The sequence below is a fragment of the Ochotona princeps genome, chromosome 20 (assembly GCF_030435755.1).
Source record: "Ochotona princeps isolate mOchPri1 chromosome 20, mOchPri1.hap1, whole genome shotgun sequence".
Classification (NCBI taxonomy): domain Eukaryota; kingdom Metazoa; phylum Chordata; class Mammalia; order Lagomorpha; family Ochotonidae; genus Ochotona; species Ochotona princeps.
Genome location: NC_080851.1, coordinates 27,263,171 through 27,278,883, shown reverse-complemented (window position 1 = coordinate 27,278,883; position 15,713 = coordinate 27,263,171). Strand labels below are relative to the sequence as shown.

At 48.5% G+C, this 15,713-nt stretch overlaps 1 protein-coding gene across 2 annotated transcripts; it reads right to left on the bottom strand.

Moving 5' to 3' along the window:
• Positions 1–9,461: 9,461 nt before the first annotated feature.
• HOXA1 (homeobox A1) lies at positions 9,462–11,153 on the bottom strand. Of its 2 annotated transcripts, none has more exons than XM_004582426.2 (2): positions 10,399–11,153; positions 9,462–9,915 (listed from the first exon to the last, which is right to left on the bottom strand). In XM_004582426.2, exons 1-2 carry the CDS (start codon positions 11,066–11,068, stop codon positions 9,560–9,562), a joined length of 1,026 nt encoding a protein of 341 aa, XP_004582483.2. In that variant the 5' UTR covers positions 11,069–11,153; the 3' UTR covers positions 9,462–9,559. The 2 variants fall into 2 exon arrangements, with proteins under 2 accessions (XP_004582483.2, XP_036349548.2); XM_036493655.2 differs by lacking the exon at positions 9,462–9,915 and having other exon boundaries at positions 10,434–10,493; positions 10,706–11,107.
• Between the last annotated feature and the right edge of the window lie 4,560 nt (positions 11,154–15,713).

Here is a 15,713-nt window from a genome sequence, read left to right as displayed (position 1 = left end):
ACTTTTGGGGGTTTTTTTGCTTAATTTTTAACTTTAGAATATGATATTATAGACCCATTCAATTTCTCCACTTGGCTGTCAGTATTGCAAGCAAGTCAATGCTACTACGAAGGCTTCAATTCTGTCAGCAATAAAACCCCCATAGACAGAAAGATAAACTTTTTTTTCTAGGCATGTATGTAGTAACATCTATTTTTATTTTATGAGACAAAAACATTCATATTCTACATATTTATAACAACCTAGTATCATCAGCCTTCTAAAATGTGAACACGGAGGCAGGCATTTGCTCCAGTAGTTCAGCGACCAGTTGGGGTGCCTACAGCTCATAGCAAAGTGTTGGGAGTGCAAGTCCAGGTCTACACCAACCCCACTGCACTGCTACGGCGCACCCTGGGGGGCGGCAGGAGATGATTCCATAGCTGGATTTCTGCTGCCCACTGACTGTTCTGACCTTGGCTTTGGCCTGGCAAATCCCAGGGTTTTCTGAGCACCTGGGAAGTCAATCAACAGATGGTAACACTCTGTCTCTCTGTCTCTCTTCTCAACTACTCTTAATTTTAAAGAACTTATGAAATGGAGTTTTAAAACTGGATTAGAGGGGGAGAGATGGGGGGATTCCCAGAGCCTATGAAACTGTCACATAACGCTAAATAATTAATAAAAAAATATATAAAAAAAAAACTGGATTAGCCAGTTCCTCTTAACCCATAAGGCAGGAGAAATCTGACCTGCTACTCAGGAAGCAAAACAATCACCTGGCCAAATGTTCACTTCTAAACCTGCTTATTCCTGATAACATTTAGGTCTTCGGTCTTTAATCACTATTGCTCACATGCTCAATATAATATGAATCAGTCGTGGAGCAGTTGGGACGCAAAGCAGAGTTCTGATATGGGATGCAAGCATTGTAAACGTAGGATCAACCCACTGCACCACAACACCAATCGCTGCCTATTATTTTAAACATACACTCTTCTTAATTTCTTTTTGACATTTTCATTTTTTGTTTATTTGCGAGGCAGACAGACAATAGACAGATAGAGGTCTCATCAGCCAGTTCACATCTCAACCAATCACAGTGGCACGAAGCTGGGGCTAGGAACTCAACCCAGATCTCTTACCTGGAGCCATCATGCCTTCATGACAGGGAATCTGGAGCTGAAACGAGGTACACAATGTACCCTGTGGACTCCAAAACCGGGCTGCAGGAATTCCCACTAGCATCTCAACAGCTAGGGTAACTTATCCACAGATCGAAACACATACTTCCATGTACATGAAACACCTAAGTCTGGTTCCTTTTCGTTACTGCCGTTAGCGTGCTCAGCTGCTGCACCTGTAACATGCAGAAACAAGACTCCATGCATCTTGATGACTCCCAGGCCCTGTAATTTTACATTTAACTACATTACATCAGTAATGGTGTCTGTGAGTATTCCAAGTCCTTGCTCACTTACTAGAGCTTAGAAAAACAGGAAGCAGCAGGAGTGTATTCTACAAGCAAACAACTCTTTCCTGACTTACTGTCAGTTGAGGGCTGGGAATGGCTGACTTCTACAGACCGGCTTGGTAGGCCATGTGACATATTCCTTGTTGAGTCTGGTTTCTTTGGTTGTTGCTAGTCGAGAGGTGTTAAGCTGTAAACTATAAGGATTAGTCCCTGGGGGTAAAAATGAATTATACTTTTTTCTTTAAACATAAATTGTGACTGGATTTACAGGATATAAAATATCCAAATGAAAGCTGGGAAGTGGAAAATCATACTGCCAACCATGTGGATACCAGCTTTCACAGAGACGAAACATCTGGACTTCAGGCCGCATATTTCCATATCTGTCCATGTGTTAGGCGTGCCAGATACAACCTATGGCTAAAAGGGTGTCTTTCTTCTCTCTTAATTCTAGCAACTTCAGGGTTATTAATTAGATTTTTCTGGAGCTTTGCTGCTAAATTTAAATTCTATCTTTGGGTTTGTTTTCATTCAGGTATTTCTTGTTTGCTTGCTTTCCTAAGATACAGTATGTTTTGCATATATGTCTGTAAGCTTTTCCAGCTCTGATATTTTAACCAGTGAACAATTTCTGACTCTAGTAGCACCAGTGTGTCAAAAAAAAAAAAAAAAAAAAAAAAAAAGATGGACTGGGGCCAGGGTTGTGGTGTGGCAGGCTAAGCCACCACCTGACATTATCCCAAAATAGTACCAGCTTAACCTCCAACTACTCTGTTTCTGATTCAGTTCCTTGCTGATGTGCCTGGAAGAGCAGCAGAAGATGTCACAGGTGCTTGGGTCCTGATAGACCCAAATGGAGCTCCAGGTTCCCTAGCATTGTGGCCATTTGGGGAACAAGCCAGAAAATGCAAAAGGGGTGTGTGTGTGTAAGACGACTTTTCAGACAAATAAGTAAATATTATTTTTTAAAAATAGTATCTTCATAACTTTTTATGAAAGATTTCCACCCGGTCCTGTGGTTAATCTCTGGAGTAAGAGTGCAACGAAGTGAACAAGACTGTGGGATCTCTGTTCAGTGGGTGAGTTAATTCTAGAACATCTTGACCACTAGCTTTACCTTATTAGTAAAACAGATAATAATAATAATAATAATAATAATAATAATAATAATAACAGCTCCTTCTTGGAGCTGAACGTGAATTACATGAGTTAACACGTGTTAATTATTTAGTATAAGGCTTGGCCCAGAGAGATCCTGAATTAGCAGAACGTTCTCTTTTCTTATAATTCAATCATCTATAAGGATAGAGAGTTTAAGTAACTCATCCTACCACAATCGATGAGAACAGACGAAAATACAAGCGCGCTGGTTTGCAGTCCTTTCCGTTAGTGGAAGCCAAAGGCCCTGCCCTCAGGACGCTTGGGAATCAGTGGAGGAGCCAAAAGGAACGCACACTGTCAGTTCACCGGTCCCAGTGCCTCCCAGGTGGGAGAACCGGAGCCCGGAGGCCCTGGCACGAGGTACAGCAGCCCGAGGCAGCCAGGCAAGGGCAAGGCCGGCAGGGGAGACGAGGGCCGGCCGGCCTCCCCACCCTCGGGACCGAGGGCGCCCGTGGCAGCCTCGCCATGCCCAGACTCACTTTCCACTCACTCGACACGCCACCCGAGGGCCGGAGACGCGCCAGCACGCGCGCCCACCGTGCTCCCTTCCTGCGCCCCAGGAGAGCCGGAGTGGGGGGAGAACTCTGCGGGGAAAGCCCGGGAGGCCGCGGGAGGAAAGCTGTCGAGGGGCGGGGGTCGGGGTACGGGAGCCCCGAGGGTCCTCGAAGGCTCCGCGGCACTCGCCTCAGGCTGAAGCTCGGGGCCGCCGCCGGGAGGCGCCGATCCTGCCGCCCGGAGCAGCGCGCGGGACACAGCCTGACTACGCGCCGCCGCCGCCGCCGCCGCCGCCGCCGCTCTAGCGACTCGGTCCCCGGAGCCGAGCTCCTCCCGGGGCTCGAACAGCTGTCCCCCAGCGCGTACGGAAGAGGGAACCGCATTTGTCCCTCACAATGAAACTTCCCTTCATATTTTACCACAGCCGCGTTGCTGATGACACAAAGAAAAGCAGGGAATGTTCGTGACATTTTCAGTCAGGTTGTGGCGATTGTTTGTTAAAGATTTATTTTTATTGGAAAGTCAGATATACAGAGAGGAGGAGAGACAGAGAGGAAGATCTTCTGTCCACTGGTTCACTTCCCAAGTAGCCACAATGGCTGAAGCTGAGCCGATCCAAAGCCAGCAGCCCGGAGCCTCTTCCGGGTCTCCTACATGGGTGCAGGGTCTCAAGACTTTGGGCCGTCCTCCACTGCTTTCCCAGGCCACAAGTAGGGAGCTGCATGGGAAGCGGGGCTGCCGGGATTAGAACCGGGGCCCATATGGGATCCTGGCACATACAAGGCAAGGACTTTAGCCACTAGACTATCGCTAGGGGCTCATTTTTTCTTTCTTTCTTTTTTCTTTTCTTTTTTTCTTTTTTTAAATGAAGCAGATGGTAACCTGTCAAATGTGTTTTACAGCTAAAAAAATTGGGGGACATCCCAGTCTGTAAAGAAAATAAATAAATAAAGATGTTTAATAATTTTTTTTTCTTTTCAGGCAGTTACAAATTTTTCCGAAGCCTAAAATGAAAATACAAAATAATCTGATTTCTATAGGGGAGACTTGTGATGGGACATTTTCTCAATACATTTTTCACAAGAGTATATGATTTGATAGGAGACATTTGTTGTTGTTTTCACTTATTTCCAGTAAACTCAAAATGCAATCTTTCAAGGATATTTTCTAGGTCATACTTAGGGTTTAGAGTTGAGAGAGAGCGCGAGCAGAAGCGTTCACAGGCTGTGCCTCAGAGGGCAGGTCTTTGAGATTTTATCTGCAATTGGCTGGTTTATTATTAAAAATAAGGTTGGAAATCACTGAGGATTCCAGTTCAGCTGACAGCCACTGATGTCCCTTTGGACAACAGGTTCCCCTGAGATCTGCAGGACCCCATAAAGATGCAGCGGAATGTAGAACGTGTGTTGCAAGGAAATTTTGTAAATGGTTTAGGCTTCTGTGTGTGTGTGTGTGTGTGTGTGTGTGTGTGATGTGTGAGTGTGAATCAGAAGAATGCAACAGTAAAAAGCAAGTAAACAGAAGATGCAGGGTAGGAACCTGGCTCGGTGCTTCTCTGAGCCCTATCTGGTTGATAATGTCTGAACTACTGAATGGAGACTGAACTTGGATCCAGGCAACTTCTCTTTCATTTATTCTTCCCCAGTCTAATCTTTCAAACCAAATGAACACTTATTTGTGTGTTAACTCTTACCTGCTCGCTGTACCTTTATGTTTTAAGAATGTGCCAAGGACACATAGCCCAATGTTTGATTACTGGAACAAAATGCTATCAACCTTCAGTAGAAAGTTGTTTCAAATAGCAAATAATCCTAGTGACCGCAACATTGCAAAGACTTGACTGGGTAGATGGTCAGTGAAACAGAAGTGGACGAAGGTGGATGAGGTCCAGCCTGAAATAAGTCACAAAGCATCAACTGGAGGGAAAACCAGGATTTTAAAATGGAAAAGTGTGCTGAACTTGGGCTGTAAGCCACCCGGTTTTTATTTAGAAAGTAAGAGCATGACAATATGTGCTGTTAGGCGAATCATTCCACGCCTGGGTACCTTTTCCTGGTTTGTAAAATAAGAGGCTGTGTAGTTCTGCAGAACTTCTGTGTGCCCTCCCAAAGACGGGCATGGAGTAAGCTTATCAGCAGCATAGGATTTGCAAAACCAGCCAGCCAGTGACGCCCTTATCTTATAGCCCAGTGGTAACAGCATGCTAACTTGTGTCCTTGTGTGTTGGAAAAGCCATAACATTTCTGAAGTATTGTACAATCCCACCCAGCATAAACACCGAACCAACATGCTGCGTATCTCTCAAAGTAGTAAATTAAACTCAAATGCCTGGAGCTCCTAACTTCAAGAATAATTATTCTTAAGGAAGAAAGACAAACAGCGGTGACCATTTTTCACAGACGTGCTTAGCCATCAGGAAGGCTTAATAAACCCCTATTTAGTATGCATTTATGCAGTGATTACATGAACTCTGACCTCTGAAGAGCTGTAGCAATTAGCTTCAGTGTCCAGCATCTTCTGCCCATCATTCCCCACTGGCTTCCTTGGGTATTCTTTTCTCATCTCTCAGTAGCTCGTGCTCTAGAAGAGGGTCAAATTTTAAAGCTGACTTTCCACCTGAGGTATTTGCTTCTGCACAGACTAATTCCTCTTGCTCTCCCCAACTCTTTTCTGAAGAGCCGTCTCGGAGGGCCACTAAGGCTTTGATTGTCAATATTACTCAAACACAAATGGATTTCAATTCAATCTTGCCCTGTTCTTTTTGCCTAAATAAACCCTAATAGTCCAAACAGCTTCATTTCTTAGCTCCTGGTATCTGAAATAAAGTGGATCACTTCTGTCAGACTAAATTTAACTTTGTTTTCAAAATATCCAATGTAACTTGTTTTAAGTCTAATGAAACCTAATAGATTGACAGAAAACCAGAGAAAACGGCAGGAGAAGGGCTACTCAAAGCTTCCCAAAAAAGCAAGGACTGGGGGCGGGGAGAGAATCAGGAAGGGAGAAGAAGAAAGTGTTTTAAGTTTCTAGTAAACATTGTTTAGCAAAAGAATAATAGGAAAGTTGCCCCTTTCCTGAAGTGGGATGGAACTATAATTGTTGCCTCTAGCTGAGAGCTCAGATAAACCGCGGGATCCATTCTAAAGTGACCCATCACTGCATTCATCTCTTCTTGAACTTTCGGTGAACCTGAGATTAAACAGGCGTGAGCAGCTAAGCAGTTTGTTGTTAGCAGCCTTTTCAACAACCCTTTCAGACTGAGTAAATATTGATCGGTTTGAATCTGATTGCCCCTGAGGAAAACACCACTGCATCTGAATAGCCTCTAAAAGTAAACTTTCAAAGGTGAAGCCCAGAGCAGAGCCACAGCCAGCCCTCCCCTCAGCCTAGTGTGAGGACACCCTGAATTTGGGGGATCACTACCCAAGAATATAGAGGAAGTGAAGGGAAAGCATTAGAGACTAGAACTGTCAATTAATCCCATATCTCTAATAGAGACCCTTGTTTCCTTTTGAAGTTTACTGATGGTTTTGTTTTTCCTCTTTATGTCCTTTCCAGGACCATTGCTGTCATTTTTCAAGGAGCTAACCACACTGCTGGGAGACCAAAGCAGAAAAAGAAACCTTGAAATAAGATGTGTTAAGCGCCTTTGATTTAATCGATTGGGACAGCTAAAAAGATACAAATGTTTTCCTTGTTGAAAGGTATATTAATGCCTCCTAAATACATTGCTCGTTAACTAATTTATTCTACGATCTAGAGAAGGTTAAGGATGTTTAGGCATAATTTATCGGCCTCGTTGCTCCCAACTGCATTAAGACCAGCACCTTAAAGATTGGAATCTCCGGGATTCCAGCGGGTCTGGTTGTGCTTTTAGATATTGAAATCAAGGCAGTGGCATGCATGCAAATGACACTTTAGCACATTAAAGTATTTGGAAGTCAGCCATCTGTTTTGCTGTGTGGCCTTACACTAATAAACAATAGATACAGCATCAGGCCAGGGCGGGAAATGAAAGAAAGGATTGACCGTCTTTGAAGTTCTCCTCCATCCACTGGAGTCTTTCAGAGGCAACCGCAGATCCCGGCAGCCAAAGGGCGGGCACCATGCCCTTGATATGGCCGCAGCCACTAGGTCTGTGAAGACCCGGCTTGCCTCCTTTAACAAGGCTGTGAACTCTCAGGCAGGCTTGCGAAGGCCTGCAGATTCCAAGTTTTTGCAGGGTTTTCCCTCTGCCAGCCAATCCTTTGTAAAACACCCTGTGAGAAGGAAGGAAGTCATATGTCTGTATCTGTTTGTAATGCTGTAAATTTTCTGCACTGCCCTTGGGACCAAATTAAAGCTTGCAAAAATGTGTGAAAGTAAAGGGTAAGTGGGAAGAGGCCTGGGAGGAGAGGAACTTTGAACTCTGTCATTTGCTGATCTCCTCTAAGAGAATAGGCATTTGCCTAGGTCAGAAACAACATGAAAATTTAAAGGCTTCAGGTCGGCTACCACAAGTTCACCTGGAAGAACCTGTTGAGCCCAGAGGAGAAAAGGAGAACTTTTCTTTCTGGTTATGTGACATGGACTTATAGCTTGGAACCCATCCTAGCCAGAAAGGTTATGAAATCAGTATGTAAGGTAAAAGATATACAACCCAGAGAAGGGAGTGAGTAGTGGGAAGGGGTAAAATGTTGATCCGGAAGAATGGAGGAGGGAAGTAAGAGTTTACTGAAAACAGGCCACACTCCATGTAAAGGGTGAAATATATTAGAAGAACCCCCGACAGTCCAAAAAGAAGGGAGGGAGAGGGAAGGATCCATCCACAAAACAGCTTTATACAGGATCTAATTAAATGTGAATCTCTTAGCTCTTGGGTCACTGATGTGAGGAGAGACTGGCTGAAGACAGGTTCAGCTTTAGAATGGGGTTCTGTTTATATAGATGTCAACATTCAGTTGGAGGTGAAAAGGTTAGCACTTGACCCAGAAAGTATCCATGTTTGTTTCAAAAATAGATCTACTTCATAAATTTCTTCACCATTCATTTTCTTTTCTTTCCCCAATATGAACTTTCGCAAGAAGTGAGCTCTTGTTCATTGAAAGAGAAGCTATTAGACAGACCCCAGCTTTGATAAAATTGCACTCATAGGGAATGCGTCAGCTGCTTGATAATGGAAAACATTCACTTTTTATTCAAGAAGAAACGATCCACCTCTTTGAAAACACACAGCACCCATCTCCCCTTCCCCACATGAAACCAGCTAGCTTACTGGGACTCCACAATGGTAACCCAGCCACATACAAACGCTGCAGCATACCTGAAACTGGATCTATTTATTACAGACATCTTAAGACCCGTAAACTCTGCTCCGGATCACATCACCCCAGGATCTCAGAGCTGTTCATGATTGTACAGGAAATGAGGGATATCATAGGTTCACAAAAGGTAACTGACAGGACTCAGTGTGCTACTTCAGGGACATCAAAACATTGTGCGACATGCAAAAGACTATTCACGAATCACACAAGATATACATTCATTGTGCCACCCATCACATCATCAACAACTGAGCTGAAAACATCCAGTCAAGGTACCTGTGGAAGGAAGAGGCTGCTTTGAATGATTCCTTTAGGCTCCAGCTTATCCAGCAGGAATTTAAAATAGAGTGGCCAGAGATGGCAAGAAGAAAGGGGCAGGTTAGGAGGCATTTAACACAGGAAGCCAGGTTCCGAATCTTGTGCTCTCTCAAGGCCTTCTTAACCATTTGAAAGAACAAATGGAAGCTGCTCTGGGGGGCATCTGATTGGGTGGAAGTGAGAAAACTTACCCTGACACCTACAGTCATATGTAAAATTATACCAAATGTGAGAGTTTGCCCACCCTGTCTGTTTTAGACACATAATCTAAAACATTTCTAGAAAAATCTATATAAAGATAAACCTCTCAGGACAAAGTATTTACAACCAGCAAACCCACACACTGGAAACTGAATTAAATTAAGGGATGAGTTAATTGGCATAAATACACTCATAGCACATCTCCATGAACTCCCAAACTCTATCCTACATTGAAGGGTAAGGTGGAGGGGCTAACTGTATGCAGCTGAGGTAAAAGACGAGGGGCCTCTCTTTGGCATATTTTCACTGGCAAAGGAGCCTGTTTTTCCAAAAGAGTGTTTGAAAGGAACAAGAGGGTCTGGGGAACTCTCCTAGGGACCCACAGGAATTAATGTTGGCACCCAAACTGGATTAAGGAGTTAACAGCAGCAGCAGCAGCAGCATCCTTTAGCAAGTCTCCAGTCCAGACTTCCCTGGAAATCCATTGTCCTGGCTAGGAGCTCTCCAGCTAGGAATGGGAGGGGGGAGGCTTCAATGGAAAGCAAGATAAGCTAAGAATGTGCTTTAAGTCCAAAGCTCCTGTTCCTAGGAGCAGGCTGAACTGCAGGGGCTGGGGCCCAACAAGGCCTCAATGAGAGGTAGGTAGGGTGTCAGAGGTAGAGGACCCCGGCGAAGGGATGCAGGGTGAGGGGCTGGACTTCTCAGAGGATTCCTCAGCCTTCTCCTCGCTTCCAGGAGGGGTGGCTGGAGAGATGGGCAGCAGCCCCTCTTTCTCCCGTTTCTTCTGCTTCATGCGTCGATTCTGGAACCAGATCTTGACCTGTGTCTCGTTGAGCTGCAGAGATGCAGCGATCTCCACCCTGCGAGCCCGTGTCAGGTACTTGTTGAAGTGGAACTCCTTCTCCAGCTCCGTGAGCTGCTTAGTGGTGAAGTTGGTGCGCACGGCGTTGGGCTGACCCACGTAGCCGAACTCTCCGACTTTCCCTGCGGTGGGATAAGAAGCCATGAGAGCAAAAGATGAAATTGAAAGAAGAAGAAGAAGAAGAAGAAGAAGAAACTATAAAATCAATCAGAGATGCCCTATGTTCTTCAGGGCAACTTTCCGTGTAAAGCGTAAATCAAGAACGTCTCCAATCCCCAAATGGTATTGGAGAGCAATCGGGTGTTAACCTGAACTCATGCATTAGCTTGGTCAGACTGATGATTAATGGAGCCAGGAGATACTAGCAGGATAACACCAACACCTCACCCCCCCACACACACACATTTCCTATTTCCAGAACATTTAGACCCTAGCCCCTCAACAAGTACAACAGTCCAGAGACTGCTTAGCTCAACACACCTGGGCACTCTCTCCTTGCTCAACCATACTGGTCAGAACCAAGAACCCTTGCTTTAAAAAAAAAAAATGTTAGTTTTCCTTGCCAGACTCTTGTAGGTTTGTATCCACTGGTCGGCAGGCCTCACCTGTTTTGGGAGGATTTCTTTTTACTTTCATCCAGTCAAAGGTCTGTGCCGGAGAAGACGTTTCCGAGGCAGGGGAGCGGCAGGTTTCTTGGTGGCTGGCGTGGAGAGGGGACAGAGGGTTATTATACGTGGTCAGGGTCAGGCTCTGGTGCTCTTGTCCGTATGAGTGGTGAATGTACTGAGGCGAGCCCACCGTGCCCCCGGCATAACCCTGGTGGTGGTGGTGGTGGTGGTGATGCTGGACCATGGGAGATGAGAGGTTTCCAGAGTACACAGCAGGAGCGCACGAGGGGTACCCACCACTTACGTCTGCTTCTTGGTTTAACCCATAGGGACTGTAAGGCGCACCAAAGTTCTGCGCACTATAGCTTGGACCACAACCTGAGTGGGAGTAAGACACCCCCAGATTTCCAGAAGCCTGATAAGTGGCCGGCTGAGGGTGATGATGGTGGTGGTGGTGGTGATGGTGGTGGTGGTGGGGCGAGCTGATCTGCACCCCCCTGCCCACTAGGAAGCGATCGTCACCGCTGCAGTTGTTGGCACTGACTGCGCACGACTGGAAAGTTGTAATCCCATGCTCCGAGGAGTAGGTTCGCGCTGAGCAGGTCCCGGAGTCGCCACTGCTAAGGATGGGGTATTCCAGGAAGGAGCTCATCCTTGCATTGTCCATCTGTCACTGAGTGACCGGGTCCTGGGAAGCCGTGGGTGATCGTGCCAACTTTCTCACTTCCTCCATGAGGCCGAAGAAGAAAAATGATATGAATGTACAGTGCGCAAGAGGGGGGGGAGCGAGGGCGGAGGGCGCCCGGAGAGACGCACGTGACTTAGCCAGCCAATAACCGAGCCGCCTACGAAAGTTTGCCGGCTCCGGCGGTGATGGATCACCGTTTCAGTGGCATTTAAGTCCCGGCGCTCCTCGGTCTAGGTGACGCGCAGTCGCCCCCCCAGGCGGCCCAGGAGGCGGCAGAAGCTGCGGTGGCTGCCAACGCAGCTTCACAGCTCTGGGGCGAAAGGGAGCAGAGGCTGCCTTTAGCGCGCGCCCGAATCCGCGCACCTCCCACCCTCCGGGAGGTGGGGGCTGGGAGCCACCCCCTACCCCGCCCCGCCGAGCTCCGAAAGGTGAACTAGCCAGAGGTAAGAAGGGATTGGGGCTCCTGGGCCCTCGTCGTGGCGGGAGTAGGTGGGTCGGGGCGCGCTGGGTGGCTGCAACAGCGGCAGATTCCCAAGCTGACAGAGCCGGAAGGGTGGGAATCCGGCGACAAAACACTCCAGGCTCCCAAGGCACAGGCACAGCATTGTCCCTGCGTGAGGCCTAGGGGCTGTGATGACCCCAGTGAACAGCGACGCAGGGCGAGGTTGGCCACCAGCTCCGTCAGCTCAGAATGGGGAGAAGGGAGGACGCGGCGGGCTAGCCGGGAGGACCCCCGGTGGGCGTGGAGCGGCCGAGGACAAGAAAAGAAACTTCCCTTTTCTACACTGGGACCCCGCAGCCCACTTCCTTCAACCCGAGTTCGCCATTAGCATGGCAATGAGGAGCTTCTGTAACCCGAACCCTGGGGGCGGCTGAGCCCCCGCTCCGAGATCGCAGAGAAAGGCGGGAGAAGGGGGGCGGGCAGCGGGACTCAGGGTCGCCCTCCCACTCGGTTCTCCCCGCTCTCCGCCCCTTTCTCCTCCCCGCTTAGTTTCGCCCGGGGAGCCCTCCGGGATCTGGAGCTGCTCGGCCGCAGGGTTTGGCGGGGCAGGAGGCGGGGGAAGAGATGACGCTGGCAAACGTGGCTAGCGTGGGGGCCGGGCCGAGTGCTGCAGGCCATCTGCCGCCGCCTGAGTCCCGGAGCCTGCGCGCTGCGGCGCGGGCCGCAGGTCCCACAGAGCGCATCCCACTACCCCCGCCACGGTCCTCGGTGGGTGTGGGGGAAGGGAGCATTGGAGTGGGAGAGCCTCCTCTTTCCGCCCACCCCACCCCCACTCTGACTCAAGTCTGGCGTGGAAGCTGGCAGGTGGGAGGGGAGGCGGACAGATGGTTGATGGTGGCGGGGGGTGGGAGGCTGGGGACACTTTGCTTTCCCGCAACATCGTCTCCTCCCAGCGGACCCGGTGGTTGCCGAATGAACCTGCGCGTCTTTCCCTAGAGACACGTGCGAACCCGAGCCTTCTCCAGGGCCAGGGGTCCTGTAGTTGGGGTCGTAAGTCGTTGTTTACTGCCGCGTCAACCCTGGACTTATAAGCGAGAATAGGCCAAAGAGCGAGAAGTGACACGCTTTTAAGTAGGGGAAAACCACAGTCATTGCTTGCGTAGATTTTGTAGTCGACCGGACAGGGCCGGTAATGAGGAATGGACATGGCCTGAATGTCCCCCTTTGACTTCAGCCTCCCCAACCCCGCTCTGCCACAGAGGGCACACGTATTTTGGGTTGGGTGCCCTTTCTGGATTCTCTGTCCTTTTCACAGGAGATCTTCCCCCCAGCCTGTCCCCAATGGGGGGAGAGGGTGAGGGGAGAACCCTAGACTGACTTTCTCAGTGGCAATAAAATATTTTCCCCAGGTATTCCTTCTGGAATGGCATTTCTCTATGACCTCTGACCCGTCCCCAAACGGGGTGCAGAGGTGCGGGGGTGGGGAACAGCAGAAGTTGCCCCAGCTCTTAAGTCATCTGCTGGTGCCTTCCAGGAGGCCTTCAGCGACCCGGAGGGAAGGAATTCCGGTGGAAGGTGCTGGTGGTGGGAGCCATCTGCTCTCCTCCCTGCATCCTGTCCCCCAGCCCTGGCCTCGGGCCCAGACCATTGTGCCCCTTGTCTGCCGGCGTTTACTGGGCTCTAGGGCTCCGGCCACGAAGCTGCGGCCGAGGCCGCTTTGCCCTTCTCTGCCGTTTCTCCGCCTCCGCGTTCTTCTTCCTGCCCCCTCTAATTTCTTTCTCCCGGCTTCATTTCCCGAGGGCGGCCCGGGATGGGGTGCTTTGCCGGGGATTACAAATTCGCCGCGGCGTACAGGCCCGCGTCGGTCCCGCCTTCGCGCCGGGCGCTGCGCTCTGGGCAGGCCCGGGTCCTCGCAGCCGGGCGGGCTCCCGTCACCGCGGGCGGCCCGGAACGCAGCTCTCTCCGGAGCTACTCACAAAAGCAGCAGCATCCCGCGGCCTGGAGCCTGCAGACGTCTGTACCCCGGTTCCTTCTCCCACCCCACCCCCACGATCGAGCAATCCGGGTCCTTAATAGGAGGCTGCTGGGTTAGTAAGTCAGCGTCCCCCATTCGAACTGAAGTCCCTTTGAACGCCCCCAAGCGCGCCCCTGCAAGCGACGGGTTCGGCCGAGAGCGCCTCTGTTCAGGCGGTCCCCTCGGGAGGGAAGGAACTAGGAGCAGACAAAACGCCGCTGAGGCCGCGAGCTGTTCACGGCCTGCGCGGCTCAGCCAAGCTGTTGTTTTAAAAGAGCCATAAAAATGAATTATGACTAAACGCCTTCTAACTTAATGCTTTCGGACGGGGGATCCCCAGCAAATACGTAAGAGGATTTTTATTTGTGCATGTGTTCCTGCAATTGATCTCTTTGATGACATTCTCATTCATAGAAAGCGTTTGATTTATGAGCGCAGGACGAATCGCATCCAGGAGCGGCGCAGCCCTGGCCGCGGCGGGGACGGCGGGGACGGCGGGGCTCGGCGCAGAGCCGGTGGGCCCGCTGGGCTGCCGCGGTCCCCACACGCCCCGAGCTGCTGCTTAGGGGCTGCTTAGGATTTAGGGGGGAAAGGGGTGAGGGGAGGTAGGGAACAGACTCATACCGAAAGGTCAGGATTTCATGACAACTTGCAAGCCTCTGCTGTTAAGAGCTGGGCCTGTAAATCAACCCGCTACACACACATGTTGCATACACGCTGTGTCTTCTCAAGGTAAGTGGCCATCAGAACTGAGCTCTCAGAAGGGGAAAAATAAACAGGAGGGAAAGTAAAAAAATAAGGGGGGGTGGAAGAACCCAGTCACATTCCCTAGATCACATTTTATTGATATTTCATATAAAGTGCTTTTTCTCCATCCTCTTTCGCTCTCTAGAAACTGGGTTAATTTATAACCCCTGGTGCAGAAACACTCTATTTTAAACCTCAACTTGCTAACCTGACTTCCAAGTCTTAATGATCCATTATTAGCAACGTAAACAGATTTTAAAATGAAACATTGATTTTTCTGGCCATGGGGAGGAAAGAAAAAAAAAATCCTAGAATGACTGAACTAGAGAATTGGAAAGAACCTTTGCTGGAATGCATTTGGCAGCTAGTAACCATTGTTTTTGTTTTATTGTTTTTCTCTGTCTTTTAGGTCCGTTTGGCCTGAGCTCATCAACAGCTGGGAGATTCATCAGCCACCCTGAAAACGTGTGTGTGGGGGGGGGTGCACTGGGGGAGGAAAGGCTGGAATGCAGGAATGTAGATGTTTGGGACAAACATGTATTAAATAAATGAATTGTTGATAATTTCGTTATGGCACTGGAGCCTGGTCACTGGGTCAAGCAACTCTACCAGTGGACCTGTTCCTGGTGCTGGGGGTGGGGGTGGGTGGGTGGTCCTAGAGGCACTTTTATTTCTGCACTTTTCAAAAACCTGGACTGGGCCCAACTCTTAGGCTGCTCCATCCTGTTTGCAGGACTAAATAAAATCTACAGTTTAAGCCTGTACTCTGAAAACCAAATCCATTGCTTTATGTATATATATATATATTTTAAGAAAGTCAAAAACTGCTTGTCAAAGGCCTATTCATTTTCTGGCTTTTTTATTGTGTTGCTTGTCTATTGAAGACTTTACACATGCCACCTTAATAAATATATTGAAATGGAAAAAGATGAGTTGTGACCAGACTTTTTATTTACCAAGTTAGACTAAAAGAAGAAATTGAAATCGGTTAGAAATCTTGAGAAAGAAGGAGAAGGAGGAAAAAAATAAGAAAGCTACTTATAGCAAAGGAGCATTTATTCTACCAAAAATACACATGACAATGCATCCTAATGTAATACAAAAATAAAAAGAAAGTGAAGATACAATTTATGATCACTTTCTTGCAGGCCTCAAATATTGCTGTCAGGATTTATCACAGAGTGTAACTGGATTAGGTCTTCAAACAACTAAAACTCCAACTTAATGTGTAAGCAGAGATGGCTCAGGGATGGGGTCAGGCAGGGGCGATCACTAAACGAACAGGGGGGAAAAATAAAATCCTCAACGTTGAAAGGAGGGAGCTGGTGGGCGAGGAAGAAAAGAAAGCGAGGTGGAGCACTGGACCTCCAGGATCAGGCTAAGCCAGGCCACCTGGGCAGAGGAGTTTCTGTGTTGGTGTT